Source organism: Myxocyprinus asiaticus, chromosome 43 (genome assembly GCF_019703515.2).
Source record: "Myxocyprinus asiaticus isolate MX2 ecotype Aquarium Trade chromosome 43, UBuf_Myxa_2, whole genome shotgun sequence".
Classification (NCBI taxonomy): domain Eukaryota; kingdom Metazoa; phylum Chordata; class Actinopteri; order Cypriniformes; family Catostomidae; genus Myxocyprinus; species Myxocyprinus asiaticus.
The window spans coordinates 33830324-33851618 of NC_059386.1; the positions used below are offsets into that span (position 1 = coordinate 33830324).

At 35.9% G+C, this 21295-nt stretch overlaps 2 protein-coding genes and 1 pseudogene across 2 annotated transcripts in view; 2 read left to right on the forward strand and 1 right to left on the reverse strand.

Moving 5' to 3' along the window:
• LOC127433713 (ras-related protein Rab-3C-like) overlaps positions 1-3300 on the reverse strand; it is a 39470-nt gene extending 36170 nt beyond the window's left edge. Inside the window, exons 1-2 of the mRNA XM_051685854.1 lie at positions 3176-3300; positions 1931-2140 (exon numbers count right to left, since the gene is read on the reverse strand). Coding sequence (XP_051541814.1) covers positions 1931-2140; positions 3176-3199 — 234 coding nt within the window. The 5' untranslated portion in view covers positions 3200-3300. The remainder of the gene's footprint in view (positions 1-1930; positions 2141-3175) is intronic.
• Positions 3301-5068: 1768 nt separating this feature from the next.
• Positions 5069-9832, forward strand: LOC127433587 (ATP synthase subunit C lysine N-methyltransferase-like; annotated as a pseudogene).
• A 5011-nt stretch (positions 9833-14843) lies between these two features.
• LOC127433704 (serine/threonine-protein kinase PLK2-like) lies at positions 14844-20637 on the forward strand. The gene is made up of 14 exons (XM_051685828.1): positions 14844-15055; positions 15613-15720; positions 15806-15922; positions 16007-16136; positions 16230-16413; positions 16497-16695; positions 16804-16951; positions 17069-17163; positions 17299-17434; positions 17717-17797; positions 17921-18080; positions 18183-18312; positions 19711-19821; positions 19927-20637. Exons 1-14 carry the CDS (start codon positions 14846-14848, stop codon positions 20116-20118), a joined length of 2001 nt encoding a protein of 666 aa, XP_051541788.1. The 5' UTR covers positions 14844-14845; the 3' UTR covers positions 20119-20637.
• The last annotated feature ends 658 nt before the right edge of the window (positions 20638-21295 follow it).

Here is a 21295-nt window from a genome sequence, read left to right on the forward strand (position 1 = left end):
GTCCTCCAGTGGTTTGCCTCCTATCTAAAAGATAGGATGTTTTCTGTACATTTAGGACATTTTTCTTCTATGTCGGCTCAATTATCATGTGGTGTCCCCCAAGGGGGGATTTTAGGACCCTTACTATTTTCCCTGTATAGGCTTCCTCTGAGCTCCATTTTTCAGAAGTACAGCATATCTTATCACTGTTATGCTTACGATTCTCAATTTAATTTCCCAGTGAGCTTAGACAAGAAGTGTTCACTTGATAACATCCTAAATTGCTTCAAAGATATTAAACATTGGCTGGCAAACAATTTTTTACAATTAAATGAAAGCAAAACCAAAGTTCTGATTTTAGGCCCCCACAGTTAGGTCCTCTGTCGTCGAATGTACAACATCATGTAAGGAGTCTTGGAGTGATTTTAGATTCATCATTACTTTTCAATGAGCAGATCAGTGCTGTTGTCAACGGTAGCTTTTTCCACCTGAGATCTAAAGTCAAAAATGTTCTTTCCAATAAGGACCTGGGAATTGTGATCTACTCACTAATTTCATCAAGGTTAGACTACTGTAACTCAATGTACAATGGTCTCCCTCAAACTGTGTTATCCCTCCTACAGCTGGTTCAAAATGCAGCAGCTAAGCTTTTAACAGGGTTAAGAAAGAGGGATCACATTACTCCTGTATTAGCGACTCTACACTGGCTTCCCGTAAAATTCAGGGTCGATTTTAAAATTCTGCTTTATGTCTACAAGGCACTATCTGGTCTCACGCCAAATACATCAGTGATCTACTCCTCCCTTACTCTCCCACCAGAGCGCTCAGGTCTTCTGATCAACTTCTTCTGAGGGTTCCTCGTTGTTGCTATAGATATAAGGGCGATCGTGCCTTCTCTGTGGTAGGTCCTAATCTCTGGAACAGTCTCCCTTTCCATGTGAGGTCAGCTTCTTCATTAGCCATTTTTAAATCTCCTTTGAAAATGTATTTTTATTCTGTAACTCTGTCATTGTATATTTATTTGTTTGATCTGTAAAGCACTTTGTGTAACTTCTGCTGTTTTTAAATGTGCTCTATACATAAAGATTGACTTGACTTGATATATACAGTATATATATATATATATATATATATATATATATATATATATATATATATATATATATAGCTGTCTAAGTAAATGCGTTAATGCATGCAATTATTTTAAAATAATTAGCGTGTAATTTTTTTTTCCTAAGAAGGAACTAAATGCATTTTGACAGAAAAAGAAGTATATAGAGTCAAATCTGAGCACTATATACATAAGCTTGAGCTACACTGGTGTAACAGAAGTTTGGTGCCATTGAAAACATTTGAAATGATCTGAAAACCTTAAAAACATTTTAACATCATTTCACAAAGCCACTTTCATCCATCATATTCATTCACCACCTGCTTAGAGCATGGAAGCCATTTCTGACCACACTGACTCACATGTTTGTGCCAGCTAAATACTCTGCCTAGAACCATGACGTAACTATGGAGCGCTGCTTTAGTATGCTGGTTAGTGTGTATCTTAACCCTCATATTATCATTTAGAAATACATTAAATATCGCCACTGTTGATATTTGTTTTTAATTTTTGCATCTTATGAAATTGACGTATTCTTAATTTTTTTATCATAGACTTCTTTAAAGGTAGAGGTGAATATGCTTGTCATTTCTTCGCCACCAAAATCGCCGACCGAAATTGCAAAAATCTGACTGTTTTCATACAGATTTCCTGAACACTACCCCATCTGCCATTGGTCGATAAAAATTGATTTTTGTATGACTTTCTATCCACTTCTATACGTTATCCACTGGTAAGGCAAGCAAGACATCATTTTAAAAGGCCTAATTTTAAGCTGCACAGCTACTTGATGAAATCGAATGACTAATGCAATCTTCTGACTAATGTAGGCCGACTCACCCAGATCTGCAGCTTGATTCTCTTGTCATTCTTGTAGACAGTTTTGACTTTAAAATCGATGCCCACTGTACTCACAAACGCTGACGTGAAGGAGTCGTCAGCGTATCGGAAGAGAAACGATGTCTTTCCTACACTGCTGTTTCCGATGATCAGCAGTTTAAACATGTAATCAAAGTTCTGGTCAGAACCTTCCTTCTGTGCCGCCACCATCTGAAATGAGAAAAGACGCTTTTAAACAAACCGGCTTCAGCACCACCAGATGTGCATTTTATCTGCAACTATGTATATATTTTTTAACTGCTCATTTGCATCTATTATGGAGCTCTATTTTACAAATGGGAACAAATCAAGCAGTCTGCACCGAGGACTGAAGATAGAAGAGAAGATTTTAAAAGTAATAATAAAACTTGTTCCAGGCATTTTCTGAACAATGTCATTTAGATTAATCAAAGATGGGGCATTTAGGAAGTTCTTTGATATTGTTTTCTTCAGACTATTACTGCTTATTTTTTAGGTGTCAGTCAGATATTTTTCAGATATAATGACATTTAAAACCAATTGTTTTATTTCTCATTCCTGACAGAAACAGCTAAATAAACACTAGACTAAAATAATATAAAAATTAAATAATGATAATAATATATTTATGCAATTACTTTAAATAGTTTAACAATCTAAACAGACAAAAAAAATAAAAAAAAATGTTAAAAAAAAATTCATCTTTGTTTTGAAAAAAAAAAAAAAAAAAAAAATATATATATATATATATATATATATATATATATATATATATATAAATTAACGTATTTTGGAGCTGATTATTGGCTGAAATAAACTAGAAACACACCTCTGTAACCATTCTCATACGCCACCTTAGAAATACAGTCAAGTCTACAGTCATTTTATTTAGATTATATTAAATGTACAGAGAAAATGCGATTTAAAGCTATTTAAATGCTTTAGTGCAGGAATATTCCCCCCAACCCCCACATTACAGATGGTTAGGGTGTGTTTCCATCAATAACACTTACCCATTTTATTCAACCTAATATCCATTTGGCAATAACGACTGAATTAATCATGTTGAATATACGGTTAATATATTACACAAATCAATCAAACACATTTTGCCTTATCTTAATTTCTATATAAATCGGAAATGTTCAGCAGAACCGGAATTATAATGATATAACCTAATATTCAAAGCCCCTTATCAATAAGAGCTTTAAAAACACAAGGCCAAACCTGCATTGATCCGTCCTGACGCATGCTACCGAAGCCCGAATATTTGGCACGATTCTTCAGTCGGTTCCCGGTGATGCTCGTGTCCCACTGTGTCCTCTGAGCTTCAGCATCAGCGCTCCGCTTCCAGCGTCTAGTGAACGCGCATTGACGCGCTACTGTGCGTGCGCGCTCTTGGCCGTGCCGACGTCATTCATTCGCGCTTGTTGCTGGGAATTGTAGTTTTCTCCAATCTTTTTCTTTATATCTTTTCGCAAATCTTTAGCTTCTTGAATTTTGTTTAAAATGAAACAAATAAAGACAATTACGTAATTCAAGTGTTTTTCTTAGTTACATGCAAAATGTTTTATATTATCTCGGGTTTAAAATCAAACATTTTGTTCTTAACCAGTCTTAAAGTGATCAAACATGACTGCTCTAAGGGGCCGTTCAGAACGAACACGTTCTTATGCTAAAAATAAATAAATAAAAATGCTAGAAGCAGCGCAGAGAATATAACTGAACGCATTAGTCTCCAGACAGATTTTTAACCGTTGAAGTTAAAGGTAATATTTTGAAATATGCCGAAGTATGGCTTACACTGACACCTAGTGGCCTGGATGCTGCATTATTCAAACACAGCAGTTTTCAGTTACCAATTCCATTGTAGAAATTCATTATGCACAATAAGTCAGGATTCATTTAATCCATAAGTGAAAGTGTCCAATAACAGGGCAGTAACTGAGATTAAGCGAGTATTATTCGGATGGTCGTGTGATTCTAACATGGCTGCCCCCATAAGGCGCCCCTGCTCCATGTACAATAAAAAAGCTTTTATAAGGTTACTGATATGACTGAACTCTCCCATGAGTGGTCATGATCTCATACATATGTTTCAAAAGTAATATTAATTTCTTTAGAAGTGAAAAAAAAAAAATATATATATATATATAAATGAATGTGTGCACCTTTAAAAGATGTCAATGTAGCGCATGTTTTGATTTAGGCCTTTAGGATTGGTTTGTACATTATAAGAGTAATCCTGTTGCCATTTTTTAGATTCTTTTACTTTTCAAAACATCCATGTAATATAAATTTGTTCTGGTGCGTCTTGAAATCATAAAACAAACATTTTACCAGTTCTTATAACTGTATTTTCTATAATGAAACCGTTACCAAATGTTTATCTGAAGTCCAGAGGCCACAGCTCTTAAATCTCATTGGTTTGTTAAAATATGTCGCACTTTAACGTCTTATGAGTTTTAATATTTAGATTTTACACAATATTTCAGTGGCTTTCGGAGTTCATAAAGAGTATCGGGCCAGTATGGCGTTTCTAACGCTGACAGGGCAAGTTTCCGTTTGTTTACATCCTGACTGTGGCACATAGAAGGCATTTACAAGGAAGTTTAAAATGTAAAGATGTTTTGTTCACTTTATCGAGCACATGTGATATTGTTTTAGTTTTATTGCATCCCGTTTGGTTCATGTCATCAGCTACATTTTGCACAAAAGTCAGAAGAGAACGAGTTGCATTTTCCCTCTTTTGCCTCAGACTGTTGCGCAAGCGCGACCTCTAGCGGGCGCTCCTGATGCTGCACATGCTACATATTTAATTTATGGACACATGGACATGATTGTATATAACTCAAATATTTAGTTTGCAGAAAGGAGTGGTGATATTTTATCAAATTTACAAAGTATATTTATGAAATGCACAAAAATACAGCATGAAATGAATTTCTACAAGCTTAAAACATTTATGAAACTATATAAATAAATGAATAAATAGTCTAACACGCCATGTGCAACACAATGAGACTGTAGAAGCAAGACACAATTACTCACAGCAATGATATTATTAAATGCATGGTTTCTGCTATGGTCTAATTTGACAAATTCAGCTTCCCTACCAGAATGGACGATTCTATTGAGATCATATTACAAGACCACACCAGCAGATTGTTCAATCATCATAAATGCAGTCACAGTCACACCTTCCTGATTAGATCTGCCTTGGCTGGTGTTTACGGGCTGTGGGCCATGTTCTGTATGCCTGGACTGAGGGTCACTTTTAGACTTAAGGTGAAAAATACTACAAGAGAGATGGCCAGTATAAACTCTGGGTGATGAAAAGGTCTGATGATAATGAAATACTTTCAGGTACCATTCTTGCCTTCAACAAAAGAACAAACTCTAAATGTTATCAAGCTGCTTGATGGATGCAAAGTTTGCGTGGCTGATCTGGGAAGCCTTTACAGTTTTCCTCAATCACTTTGGCTTATTTTTTGAAACAGTCTTACCATTCTCTAAACTGTAAGTGCAATTGTCACAACTGTTTTATAGGACATCACAACTCTACTGCATGTCTGCAAAAATGTAGTAACTCACCCATAACATTTAATTCATGCTTCAAAATCTAGTTATTGTGTCAGTAAATTGGCCAGTGCCAACAAAATGAAAAGTATTTTTTTTCATCGTGTGAGCCGTACTGGTCAAAATGTTTAGATGTTTTTCCACCATGGCACAAATTTCGTTTTTATAGTACATTTTTGTTGACACTGTCTGCTTACTGTACTATACAAGAATGTCAGTTTTATCTTGCTGAATGTTATTGTGTATCACACTGAGCTTTTTAGATACCGATTTCAACAGTGGTAAAAGTTTACTGGGAAAAGTCAGTACTGTACAATACTGTAGCACACAGAAAAAGGATATGCACATTGGTATGTATACAGTAAATGTATTTTTGTAGCAATGTGTTACATGCAAACAAAAAATCCACATTTGCATGTCCATTTTTACACATTTCTTGTTTGTAAAGTCATATATAGTGAACAGAAAAATGACATCTATCCATCCATCCATTCACTTCAGTAAAATGTGTTCTAAGAACACAGCAGATCTCTCATTTGTCCTACAGTTTATCGACTGGACACCAACATAGAGGTATAAAACAGGAGCTGATATTAAAAATAGCTTTACATATTTAACACAGATCTAGTAATCTGCTTAAATTGGCAAAAACAGCCGATAAAACTATTACCTCACAAACATAATGTAAAAAGCATAACTTAATGAAGACTCATGCGCTGATATAAACTCCACTTACAATGTGTGCTTAAAATAAGGATTGTCCTTTGTTGTTTTTCTGCAGTGCATTTCACGTAATGCTGCCAATCAAGAACAATATGCCAATAAATAACTCTTGTTTGTGTGTTCCTCATCTCTAGATTATTCATTCAGATCAACATCAACGCTGATAAAAAAAACATGGATTAATGAGCATTGTTGAAAGCGACTTTGTAGAAATGAACAGAGCCACGTTGATTAGACAGTCTGACTGTCTGACTGATGATCTATTACGTAAGGGTTGTTTCGGCTCATGAAACTCATCTGTGATTGGCTGGATGTTCGCTCAATCAGCCCAAAGTAACAAAACGCAAAGAATACTGTAGACAAATCCACCATTTGGACTTGTCCCCCACGTTCCCCCCTGGCTGCTACGCCCTTGCTCCTCACAGTACGTCACACTACAAGTTCCCATCTTCGTGGTGGACATCCTGTTGCTCTTGTTGGTCTGGCCAGAGATTAAGCAGACATCACATACATTCAGTGTCATAGATATTTATGGAATATAAATGTATGTCTGACAGATTATGATAACTGAATGGATCATTTTGCATGTGATGGCTCACATGATGAAAGAATGTTTAGAAGTTGTGAAGAGTGACCGTTTCACTGAGAATCAACTCATCAGTTTTGATCAGCAAGCCATGTGCATTTAGTTATTGTGCAAACTGTAGACAATTGTACTTACTCTTTCGCACACATGTGCCAAAACATGTGCAAATTGCTTAAATGAATAAGAAATTCAAATCTGGTGTGAACAAGAAACTAATTGTTCAGAGATTTGAACTTGAAAATAATTCTCATTCAAGAATTGAGCCAAAGCGATTGAGAAAACTGTAAATAAAGACATAATGCCACAGTGTGAAGATGTACCTGGGTGAATATATAAAAAAAAATGAAAAAATAGGTTTCTTTCTTTTTTTCTTTTCTTTTTTTTTTTTTTTTACACAAAATATTTTCTTTTTCAATTTGGTGTGAACTATGAGCAAGCCATGTTTTTGACAGGTTTTGTGAGATTCACCCACCTATGCATGTATGAACTGCTCTGTGCTGTGCAGGTGTTTGCAGCTTCATCTATGGGATTTCAATGCACAGGCTTTGAAATAAACTCTGTGCTGTTGGCATATTCGAGGAGCAAAGCCTGGTAGCGTGGCATACCACATACTGATGTTCATTTTGTCAAACAGGACATCTGGAAGGTAAGATTTATGCAAATTTTCCAAATACATTCCAAGAATTTTGCATTGTGCAATATGATTTTTGGTGAATCTCACAAAAATACGTCCAGGTCACATTTCACTCTTTATTCATATTATTTACATTACAGAAATGAGAATGAAATGTATTTGTGTTACACTAATGAGAATGAGGATGGTTGAATAGACATAACTGAAAGCCAAATTAAGGAATATTGCGGGTTCAGTTCAAGTTATCAGCATTTGTGGCGTCATGTTAAAGGTGCTGTAAGCGATTTTGGCCATTCTAAAATTTCCACAAGCTGAGACGTTAGATTAGCCACAGCCCCTCTTTCCAAAATCCTGCACTCCAAAGATACCAAATGAGATTTATTCAATGGAAAATGAGACGACATCATCCAGGAGCGCTTGTGAAAAACAACAGCAGCAAAACAGCACCCTCAACTGACAGCTGTTATGAACAACATGCCATAAAAATGACATTAAGCCTCAATAATTCGCAGCAACTACATTACTATGAGAACGCGAAAAAATGATTGACAGGCAGAAAGCGTCATAGATCGCGGCCCAGATATTTTAGGACACTAATTTCAGTGATATATTTAATTTTTTTGCATACCATACCATTCCATGAACTTTTTTTACAGCACCTTTAATTGCCACAAAATAATAATAATAATTTTGACTCGTCCCTTGTTAATTAAAAAAAAAGCAGTTTGGAAATGATTGGGGCCAGTCCATAAATGCTAAAATGCCCATAGTTTCAAAAGTATAGCCACAAGATGTAAACATTATACATTTTTTAAATATTTTTATGTGATAAAATCACTTACTAACCTTATCTGTGTAAAGTTATATCCAATACCAGGATTATAGGGATTTGTTATCGTGATAATAAAGTTGTAATATGGGATATCTTTACACAGATAAGGCTAGTAAGCAATTTTACCACACTAAAATAATTTGAAAATGTAAAGTATAATGTTTACGTCTTGTGGCTAAATCTTTTTAAATGGTGTATTTTAGCATTTATGGTCTGGCACCATTCATTTCCATTGTAAGTGTCTCACTGTAACCACTATTTGTGCTTTATATATATATAAACAGGGGGTAAGTCTTGTTTATTATTTTCTATTTTAATAAACTAATTTTTTCTCTCTTTTTTTCTTTTTTGTGGAAATCAACATTATGCCACAAATGCTGGTTACTGAGCTTACCTTGTACTCAGCATTGAGTGTATCCAATTACAAAGTAATTGGTTGCTGTAATTGAATTACTTTTTAGTCAAAAAAGTAGTGTGATGCATTAAATTTTAAATTATTGTAATCAGATTACATTTACTGACTTTCACATAATTCAATTACTTTAAAGTACATTATAGGGTTATGTTTATTTCTAATATAGCCTATTATTTATGTAGAATACATGCATTATGGCCTGTAACGAGTCATTGTGAAAGAAAAAATGTGAGGTGCTGAGTGTGACTCATCTGTAACAATGAACAAGAAATAAATATAGACATTATTTTTAATTTGTTGAGCATAAAAGTGTTTTAGAAAGTAACTTAAAAGTAAAGTAATTAGTAATGTGATTACTTTTTTCAATGACGTAATTAGTAAGTAATCTGATAAGAATTTTAGAGAAATAATTAGCAATTTGTAGTGGATTACTATTTTTAAGTAATTTATCCAACACTGCTTGTACTGAAACCTGAATATTCTTTTCCTAATGAGTTAAATTATGACCTGAACATGTTCTTGTCAGGTTTCATCAGATTCACCCTTTCAGATGTCTTTGGCTTTTCTTTATGCAGTTTTTATATTTCAGACTGACCTGTCCAAGTACAGAAATGTGACTGTGTTCCTGGCTCCTGCAGTGGTATGTAGCTGGCTTTGCCATGTGGGGGCGCTATGGATAATAAAATGAATTTTCTACTTGATTTTTAACATGTTACATGTAGCCTAAATGTTTTACAAACTGCTGGCTCCCTATTTTCTTTTGTTACATAATTGCAGATAATCCTAGAATGCTCTTTTCTTCCCGCTGTCAAGAGCAACGACAGTTTATGACTAAAAAGACCTTAGCATGGCCTTTTGTAAAGTGTACAATGAGAGTATAAGATGTCTAAGTGTTTAATGATGATTTATATGTGTTCACATGTGTCAGATGGGCGTTTTGGAAGAGAAGCTGTTGAAGGAACTTCCTGAGGATGCCAGAGTGATTGTGTGCTGTTTCCTGTTTCCTCACTGGCCCCCACGGCTGCACTGCAGGGTCTGGATTAAACCAGATCTGGGGTTACGATGTTCACTCCCAGGGTCGGCCCGTCCTACTTGCAATACAGGCGGCTGCCTAGGGCCCCGATGTGTCTGACGGGGCCCCACAAACACGTGCAAAGCATATGAACAAGCCGTAGAATAAATTAAAACATTAATAACGTTTAATTTGAAATGAATCACAGTCTAATGATTTCCAAAGTGCTTATAGACTTGATAACATGCAACACACGTGGACCTGATCATTTAACATACAAATCACAATGACGGTGAAAACTAAAAACATCATAATATGTATAAAATGAGCTCTGAATAATCACAAAAAGACAAATAACTGAAAGTGACAACAAATAAAATAACAACAGTGTATCTAAAATCGGTAAGAGGTAAAGCTAAGCAGTACACACTAATCTGCATTATTTATTCATCACGCAAATCATTGCTGGGAAATAGACCGCGGCTTCTTTTCACAGTGTTATTAGACAGGAAATAATTCAGACACTGCCGATATAAAGATGCAAAAAAACTCACATAGAGTGAAAATATGAGCAATTCATCTGGAAAATAACCATCCTATCTGCAAGATGTCAGCTCTCAAAGAGGTATGTGCTTTTTCTTTACATTTGTTTACAAATATACACTGGCGGCCAAAAGTTTGGAATAATGTACAGATTTTGCTCTTATGGAAAGAAATTGGTACTTTTATTCACCAAAGTGTCATTCAACTGATCACAATGTATAGTCAGGACATTAATAACGTGAAAAATGACTATTACAATTTGAAAAACATTTTCAGAACTTCTTAAACTACTTCAAAGAGTTCTCATCAAAAAATCCTCCACGTGCAGCAATGACAGCTTTGCAGATCCTTGTTATTCTAGCTGTCAGTTTGTCCAGATACTCAGGTGACATTTCACCCCACACTTCCTGTAGCACTTGCCATAGATGTGTCTGTCTTGTCGAGCACTTCTCACGCACCTTACAGTCTAGCTGATCCCACAAAAGCTCCAAAACACTCTTTCCCAATTATCTGTTGTCCAATGTCTGTGTTTCTTTGCCCACTCTAACCTTTTCTTTTTGTTTTTCTGTTTCAAAAGTGGCTTTTTCTTTGCAATTCTTCCCATAAGGCCTGCACCCCTGAGTCTTCTCTTTACTGTTGTACATGAAACTGGTGTTGAGCGGGTAGAATTCAATGAAGCTGTCAGCTGAGGACATGTGAGGCGTCTATTTCTCAAACTAGAGACTCTGATGTACTTATCCTCTTGTTTAGTTGTACATCTGGTCTTCCACATCTCTTTCTGTCCTTGTTAGAGCCAGTTGTTCTTTGTCTTTGAAGACTGTAGTGTACACCTTTGTATGAAATCTTCAGTTGTTTGGCAATGTCAAGCATTGTATAGCCTTCATTCCTCAAAACAATGATTGACTGATGAGTTTCTAGAGAAAGCTGTTTCTTTTTTGCCATTTTTGACCTAATATTGACCTTAAGACATGCCAGTCTATTGCATACTGTGACAACTCAAAAACAAACACAAAGACAATGTTGAGCTTCATTTAATGAACCAAATAGCTTTCAACTGTGTTTGATATAATGACAAGTGATTTTCTAGAACCAAATGATCAATTTAGCATGATTACTCAAGGATAAGGTGTTGGAGTGATGGCTGCTGTCTTGATTTGATCAAAAATGACTTTATTCAAATAGTGATGGTGCTGTTTTTTACATCAGTAATGTCCTGACTATACTTTGTGATCAGTTGAATGCCACTCTGGTGAATAAAAGTACCAATGTCCTTCTGAAACAGCAAAATCTGAACATTATTCCAAACTTTTGGCCGCCAGTATATATATTTTGAGGTGTTGTGTTTATAGGCCCTATTTAAAATATGTAATTTTATTTATAAATAATTATATATACATTGCTGTAGTTACCCTATTTTCCCTGATGTTTGAACTTTTATTAACTTTTGCACACATTCTGGCCAACTTTTTGTTTTCATTGATTTTGTTGCTCTAAATAAACATTTCAAGCATTGTCAGCAGTGTCCTATACAATTAAAACTATCTAAAACTATTTTAAACAGCATTTTCTTATTTAGTGTAACTTTAATGGGTAACAGCTAAGGTTGTATTTGTTAACATTATGTAACTACATTAGTTAACATGAACTAACAATGAACAATACTTATTCATATTTTTTTTATGTTAATTTCTACATATACTAGTCCATTTTTAACATTAGTTAATACAATATGAACAAACAATAAACAATTGTATTTTTATAAATTGACATTAGCCAAGATTAGTTTGCTGGAACATTGTCTTATATATTGTTAATTATACCTAATGCAAACCTTATTGCAAAACATTACCCAGTAATTATCATACTTGCAGTTTCCATGACCTCATGTTAATTGAGACACTAGTTTATTTGTACTTCTGGAAACAAAGTTGAAAGGAGATCAAAATAAGGCGATAAAATGGTGACTTGTCACAGCACCTAAAATACACATATTCCTTTATGCGTTCATGTACATTTTAACCTAACATCTTCATGTTGGGAAAAAAGCTATTGGGAACACGTTATTTGTCATCTACCGAGCGTGCTTCTTTTTTAGTGCTTTCTATTAAGAAAATAGAATCGTTAGAAATTCATCCAGAACATCTCCTCGCCAATCACGCCTGAATGAGCCTGCTGGTCTTCAGTGAGCACTTCATTCCTGAATGTCACAAAAAAGCCACATGCAACTAACAAAAGATATGCACGCTCATAACTGATAATTTATTATCATTAATTGTCTTGCGTAATTGGACATCTAATTTACACATTTTAACAAAGAGAGCTTATATTTTGGCAGTGTGGTGTTAAATAAATGTTGCAATGTTTCAGTCGTTTCTAACCTTTTATTGCACCTATTCAGTGGGGTCCAACAGGAAAATGCTTCTTTTTTTTGCATTCTTGCTAACCATAATACAAAACGTGCATTAAAAATTACATTATCAACATAACAATTGGAGTGAGAAGTTTATTTTCCATGAATTTGCAAATGTCTTATTTCATGTCCCTTTTGTCATCATGCACTTGAGTTGGCATTATTACATTTAACAAATGGGATATGCTTTCAAGCTTGCTTTTCTGTTTTATAAAGCTATCTTTGGTGAAAGAATAAAGTTCACACTGTTTCTGGTATAGAAAATGTTTCATGATATTGCCTGAGCCCTGAATCTATGTTGCAGGTATTCAGTATATTTTATATAAATATTTACCTGCTGATGTTAGCTATAAATAAATGTGTTCAGCATGCAAACACTTTAAATGTCAGGACTTGACAAATCAAACAAAATGTAGAACTGCAGAACAAAACACACTTGAGCTGGACCACAAGGAAAAGTAAAAAAACGTCATACTCCTTCAAAAGAGCACTTCAAAGAAACAATGTGCTGTATAACATTTGTAACCGTATGCTAAATGCATATTACAAGACGAATGCTGTTATGATGACAAAAAACACAAACAAGTCACATGCATTGGCCTTTTACTATAACGTTAATATTAGTTAAGATGATGTATTCATTTTAAGGACATAAAATTACATTTTATAAACCTGATGCTTCTTTATTTATTTATTTATAGGAAGAATAAAGTATCATTTATATCGGATTATGATCTGAACAAAAAGAGAATGTAGATTAACTCTGCATGTCTTTGTGTTGTACAGGGTGTGGGTCAATACTGTCATAGTATGAGTCATACATTCAGTTTAAATGTGTGTCAAAATCAGTGTAAAGCCACCACACGATGGCAGAAGAGCTCTTTACTGTGATATTCACCGAAAACATGTCCATGCATGTCCTGGTCAAACTATCAATACAAAATATTCTAACATACTGTATAATATTTTTAGTAATACACATAAATAGTAAATAAAATAAGTTAAAAATTAAGAAATACTTCATTACCAAATATTTGGGTGTTTTGCACTGAAAAACTAAATTATAGACTTCTCTGCCCAGAAAACAAAATATTACACATATTTGATTGACATAAAAATGTATTACAGTTAATACAAAGACACACTTTGAAAAGAATACAGCATAATAAAAGACATTCAAAGATATTGGATATTCATAATTATAATAATAAATATAAGTAAAAATATTCATTTATAAAAAATATATATATTTTTAATTAATATAAAATTTTATTTTATTTGTATTTTATATTAAATATTATATATATATATATATATATATATAGACACACACACACACAGTACTGTGCAAAAGTTTTAGGCATTTGTGAAAAATGTTGCATAGTGAGGATGTCTTCAAAAATAATGCCATAAATAGTTTTCATTTATCAATTAACATCATACAAAGTCCAGTAAACATAAAAAAGCTAAATCAATATTTGGTGTGACCACCTTTGCCTTTAAAACAGCACAGATTCTCCTACTTACACCTGGACACAGTTTTTCTTGGTTGTTGGCAGATAGGATGATCAAGCTTCTTGGAGAATTCGTAACAGTTCTTCTGTCTACTTCGGCTGTCTCAGTTGCTTCTGTCTCTTTATGTAATCTCAGACTGACTCTATGTTCAGTGGGGGGCTCTGTGGGGGACCTGACATCTGTTGCAGGGCTCCCTGTTCTTCTATTCTATTCTATTTGCAAAAGTAATGTTTGGGAGTCTAAAATATATTTTTCCTACTGACACTCTAAAGCTGAAGATATAAATAACCATTTTAAGATAAATGCTTTTGTGACATATCTTAAGTGCATAAGATTTTTGCACAGTACTATATATATATATATATATATATATATATATATATATATATATATATATATATATATATATATAATTTCAGTTTAATTTAAGTTATTAAAACTGTTGGTGCTTTCCAATTAAAATTTTACATGATACATAAAATATTCCACATGTGAAAGCGCAAATCATTATCATCATTTTCACTGATTTGAGACGCTGCTTCGTGAACGCGCGTGTCGCGCGCGATAATAAACTGAACGGGCGGAGCGACCGCGCGCGTGTATAAAACTGAAGAACAGTGACGAGACACTCGCAGTCAGGACTCGAGCATGGAGTTACTCAGGACTATTACACACCACCACCAGCAGCAGCAGCAGCTTGTAAATAACAGAAAGATGTGTGAACACACACACAGATCCACAGAAAACAGACGTGGAAAATCTGGAGAGAATCATTCTCATGTCATACAAGAAATGTCACGCATCATTACGGATTCTGCTACTGGCAAATGTTACTGCAGAGGAAAAGTTTTGGGAAAGGTAAAAATTATGTTTGACATCTAAAGCTTTAACTGTGAAAACACTAACAGAATGTAACATGTTTTTTGGACATTTACCACGTTTTTGGTAATACTGTACCATGCTTTTTTGGATATAGCCTACCTGGTTATTCTATGTTTTTATACATGTACCATAGTACTACCTTATTATTATTATTATTATTATTATTTGGACATGCACCATGGTAATACAATGTGTTTTATACCTGCACTATGGTAATAAAATTTTTTTTTTTTTTGGAAATGTACCAAGTTTTTGTACCTGTACCATTGTATACATGGTATATATCAAAGTATCATGATATAACCTACTGATATCAATGTACCATGGTACCAGCACCACAGTACTATTTTTGGAAAGGCAGCAAGAGTTTTGCTTAAGCTTTATTCGGTGCCTTTTTTCAAATAAACCAATAAAATAAAATAAGTTATGCACAATTGTCAATATATGCAGAAAACTGATGAGCAACTTAAATTTAATATTGTATTGAATATAGAATTGTCATTGTCTTATAAAGCATGCTCTCTCTATTTCAGGGGGGTTTCGCCAAATGCTACGAATTTACAGATCTGAGCACAGGCAAAGTGTATGCAGCCAAAATCATTCCACACACGCGTGTTTCCAAACCCCACCAAAGGGAAAAGGTAAATTACTGTCCTACCATTCCATATTTGCTTCTGGCTGCATTGCTACAATCTGTTGTTAAGTTTGGGACCATCTGATTCACAGATCGACAGAGAGATCGAACTGCACCGAACCCTGCATCACAAACACATTGTTCACTTCTACCACCATTTTGAGGACAAAGACAATATCTATATCCTACTTGAACACTGCAGTAGACGAGTGAGTACTATTGACATATCCTTCTGTATAGAGATAATGAAATTGGTCGTGCATGAAAAACTCATTTGATTTGACTTTCCACAGTCACTAGCACACATTCTGAAGGCCCGAAAAGTGCTGACAGAACCAGAGGTTCGGTACTACCTTAGGCAGATTGTCTCAGGGTTGAAGTATCTCCATGAGCAAGAAATTCTGCACCGTGATCTTAAACTAGGTAAGCAACTAATCCTTCCAATTCCAATAGTATATAATCTCACAACCAGTGAAGTCCCTAAATCTAACCTAAATCTACTTTTACCCTTTCCAGGTAACTTTTTCATCAACGAGTCTATGGAACTCAAGGTTGGAGACTTCGGCCTGGCTGCAAAACTCGAACCCGTCGAGAACCGTAGAAGAACAATATGTGGGACACCCAATTATCTGTCGCCTGAAGTCTTAAACAAGCAAGGACATGGCTGTGAATCTGACGTTTGGGCGCTGGGTTGTGTCATGTGAGTATTTGCATACGATTCAAGAGAGTTAGAGTAAATTGCATGGGGATGCTTGCTTACGATGGATGATTTGCTCCCTGCAGGTACACCATGCTTTTGGGCAGGCCTCCATTTGAGACCACAAACCTCAAGGAGACGTATCGGTGCATTCGGGAAGCACGATACTCCATGCCGTCGTCCTTGTCGCCCCAAGCCAAGCATCTCATCAGCAGTATGCTGGCCAAGAACCCTGAAGATAGACCACAACTAGATGACATTCTACACCACTACTTTTTCTGCCAGGTGTGTCTTTGACTGAATGTATACTCGCCAGGTCCCACAATGAAGCATAGTATTGCTTGTCTTGTGGCTTCGAGCATGTTCTGAAGTCTTGTGTTTCTGTATTATCAGGGTTTCACACCCGACAGACTGTCTTCTAACTGCTGCCATGCGGCCCCAGACCTCCACCACACCAGCCCTGCCAAGAACTTCTTCAAGAAAGCTGCAGCTGCCCTGTTTGGTGGCAAGAAGGACAAAGCCAAGTACTTGGAGTCTCAAAGTAAGCACTTTAAACTCTAGCTTACAGTAAACGATTTGCAGAGTCCTCAAATTACATAATTGGACATCTTGATGTAACTTGATTGTGGGCTGAGGTTTGTCTTCTTGCTTCCTGCAGATAAACCAACCAAGGATGAGGAGGATATTAATAGACTATGCCTCGACCTCCAGAAAGCTTCAATCAGCCCCCAACCCTGTAGACAAACCCCTGAGGTACGTCAATATGTACTTTTATTCTCTTCCTTCTCAAAGTAAACACCTCATACCCCACTTTGTCATGTAGAAACATCTGACAACCCGCAATAAGACTGTAACCTAACCCAACATTCCTTTCTTAATTTCCCACAGGACAGTAAGCCCCCCATTTCAACTGCAGGAAAACCAGCTGTCCCGTTCAAGGACAACAACAGCAAACAACAGATTAGAGACAGCATTCGTATGATCGTGCGGGGAACTCTCGGGAGTTGTAGTAGCAGTAGCGAGTGTAAGTGTCTAACTTTTTTGCAAACACTAAAATCATATTAATGCGTACAATGTTTACGTCTTGTAGCTATACCTTTGAAAGTGTGTATTTAAGCATTTATTGAATGGCTTAATTTACTTCCATTGTAAGTGCCTCACTGTAACTTCGATTTTAGATTTTGGTAATCAGCATTCTTCAACAAATGCTGTCGATTGAGCTCAACTTGTATTGAACCCAGAACATTCCTTTTTAATAGGATGTTTAATGCAATATCTAATGTTTTTTGTTGCTTTGTGTTGGCAGGTCTCGAGGACAGCACAATGGGCAGCGTTGCAGACACTGTAACCCGAGTACTGCGAGGCTGTCTGGAGAATATGCCGGAAGGTGTGTATTTGTGTCCTCCACTGATCTGCCCTTGTTATACTCCAACGAAAGCTTTCAAAATCCAGCAAGGTCACTTTGAACACTTCAAATCTCTCAACGATTTTCATAATCTCTCATTCACAGCTAATAACATTTCAAAGGAGAGTGTAAACTCCAGTTTCCATTGGGTGACCAAATGGGTAGACTACTCCAACAAGTATGGCTTTGGCTACCAACTGTCAGACCACACCGTTGGCGTTCTCTTCAACAACGGTACTCACATGAGCCTGCTGTCTGACAAAAAGTAAGTTGAAATCAATCTCAAATGTCTATTTAGCTCAAGTCATACTTGCACCATGAAAATGTTGTTGATACTTGAAGACTAACATGTCTTTTTGATTACCAGGACGGTACATTTCTATGCAGAGCTGGGACAATGTTCCGTGTTCTCCACAACCGAAGCCCCAGAGCAGTTTGTTGGTCAGGTCACCATCCTGAAGTACTTTGCTCATTACATGGAGGAGAATTTGATGGATGTAAGTGTCTTCTCTTGGCTTCAAATGGCTTTACATTGCCTCATATTCTAAATCAATATTAGGTTTGGAAACCGAGAACCGTTTTTTGTTTATTTATTTTCATGAATTACTGAATAATTTTCATGAATTTCGGTTCTGTTAACAGTTCCTGAGCATGCATTTTTCCGGACATGCAGACAGAACACCATTCTAAAATACTCTTACGGTGCAATGCGGTTTCCGAACGAATCACCGGTTCTTTTGAATCTCTAGAGTGACCAGTGTAATAACTTTAATAATAACTTTATTTATATAGCACCTTTTAGCAATATTGCACAAAGTGCTTCACAAAACATAAAATCAAAACACACTCCGTAAAACATGGGTTTAAAAAGTAGTAAGAGCACGTTTATTCAAAAGAGTTTTTAAACAAGACTTCAAAACAGACACCAACTCAGCAGATCTAATATCCCAGGGCAACCTGTTCCATAATTGTGCAGCCTTCACTACAAATGCTCTGTCACCTTTAGTTTTACATCTGGATCTTGGAGAAGCCAACAGTTCACATCTAAGAGGTCCCACTGTTTCATAAGGTCTTTAAAGTTCTGCTAAATAATCTGGCGCCAACCCATGTAATGTTTTATATGTAAGGTAGTCTGATTTCTGAACGAATGACTCTTATAAGCTGTTCTTTTGAATCTACAACGTGAAACACAGCGTGACCAGTATAATGTGGTTCCCGAACGAATGACTCCTATGAGCCGGTTCTTTTTGAATATTTAGAATGAAATGCACAGCGTGATCGGTGTAGTCCATATCCTGACAAAATGAATCTTATGAGCCAGTTCTTTTGAATCTATAGAGTGAAACACACAGCGTGATCGGTGTAGTCCGATTCCCGAATGCATGACTATTATGAACTGGTTCTTTTGAATCTACAGCGTGAAACACAACATGACCAGTGTAATGTGGTTCCTGAACAAATGACTCCTTTTTGTGCTATTGAATCAAAAGAACCGGTTCATAAAAATAATTTGGTCAGGAAATGGGACTACGCTGGTTGCACTGTTTTTTGAATCTACAGAATGAAACATACAGCTCAACCACTGTAGTCTGATTCCTGTATGAATGACTCTGTGAGCCAGTTTTTTTTTTTTTTTTTTTTTTTGTGAATCAAAAACACTTTAGTCAGAGCAGATACTACTCTGTTGAAATCTGAAATGATCTCATTTCACAACTTGTAAAGGGAAGTAAATGCTATAAAAATTGCATTTGTTTCCAAATATTTGCACTCAAATGTAAGAATAATTAATGGAACTGTTAAGGAACCGGAATTGTTAAATTCCTTACGATTTCCATCCCTAATCAACACTGCATTTTAGTCAGATTTTCTGAGTACCAATTGTTGTCCTTCAACAGGGTGGTGACTTACCCAACGTGACAGATGCTAACAAACCCAGATTGTACCTTCTTCAGTGGCTCAAGTCAGATCGAGCGCTCATGATGCTCTTCAACGACGGCACTTTCCAGGTAGAGCTTCATTATTGCATCACTATAACACGTTTTTTCTGCTAGAACCCAAAGATAACGTTTACCCACTGACGTTCAGTTACTAATCACATGCTATTTCCATAGGTTAACTTCTATCATGACCACACCAAGATCATCCTGTGCAGTCAGAGCGAGGAATATCTCCTGACCTACATCAACGAGGAACGCGTGTCCACCACGATGCGCCTCAGCACGCTGCTCGTGTCTGGCTGCTCTGCCGACCTGCGCAGCCGCATGGACTATGCACTTAACATGCTGTTGCAGAGATGCAATTGAATGCAAAGGACTTCGTGGATCTAGACACTTTGAAAAGACAAGAATGTGGACTACGTACGGTTGGATGAGAGCGTTGTGGAGCTGTGGAGGAGTTTAAATGGATTATCAGTTTTAAAAATGGATGAACAGAATAAGAAAATGGACTTCTGAGAAGATGAGCTGGGCTGGAACCAGAGACTATGGTGAAATGAAAAATATTTCTCATGTAGATGTATATCTTTTTTTGTAAAGTGGCAATCTTGCTTTGTAAAAGCCAAACGGAGATGTTAATGTCTAGGAAATGAGGCTTGAACAGAGCAGGGTGGTTTGATGTAGCTCTCAGGAGAGCAGCTTTCTTTTAACTGTGAATACATTCCTCTTAAGGACATGGACTTCAGAGTGAAATGACCTTCTGCTGTAGTTCTGCGTGGTTTGTTCCAGAAGGCGACAAGAACCGGCCGCATTTCACTGTGGGCACACTCTAATGTGCCATGGAGAACCCAGTATTTATTTATTTAATAAAAGATGACATTAGAAATATGTCTCTGTTCTCGAGTGATTTTTCAAGACCACACGTTATTTAATTGTTCATTTAAATTATTGTGATTTAGTAGGGGTGTGCAGCGAAGCCATTATCTGTTACTATAACAAATTATCTGTAACTGTATCTGTATTCGGATATAACCGGATGTGGGCGTGGCTTAAACCGGAAGTGCATCAAACTGATTTTAAAATGTAACTCTCTTACATTTATAGCTTCTGTATATAAAGTATGCCTCCGATAGGCCTATTTAAATATTATTATTATTATTATTATTACATTCTTATTATTTTCATTCTTATTTAATTATATTATTGATATATTTATTTTTTTCTCACCAGATGAAGCTGAATATGTTGGCTACATAAACTGGGGAGTATGTTGTTAACTGTGTTTTCTCCTGGTATTTCGGACATTAATTTCTGCTGAAACAGAGTTTTCATATATGTTTGTGCAGTGTGCAAGTATAACAACGTTATTCTGGAGACACGAGGTGTGAAGCAATTTTAAAATGTAAAGCAAACATTTTGCAGCGAATGTCAAATACGGATATTAAAAGAAATGAGAGTAAATTAATATAGTCTACAAACTGAAAGCACCGTAAATCTCTATCAGAAAGTTTGATACACTCGGGGCTTATTTTGTATTCACATATTT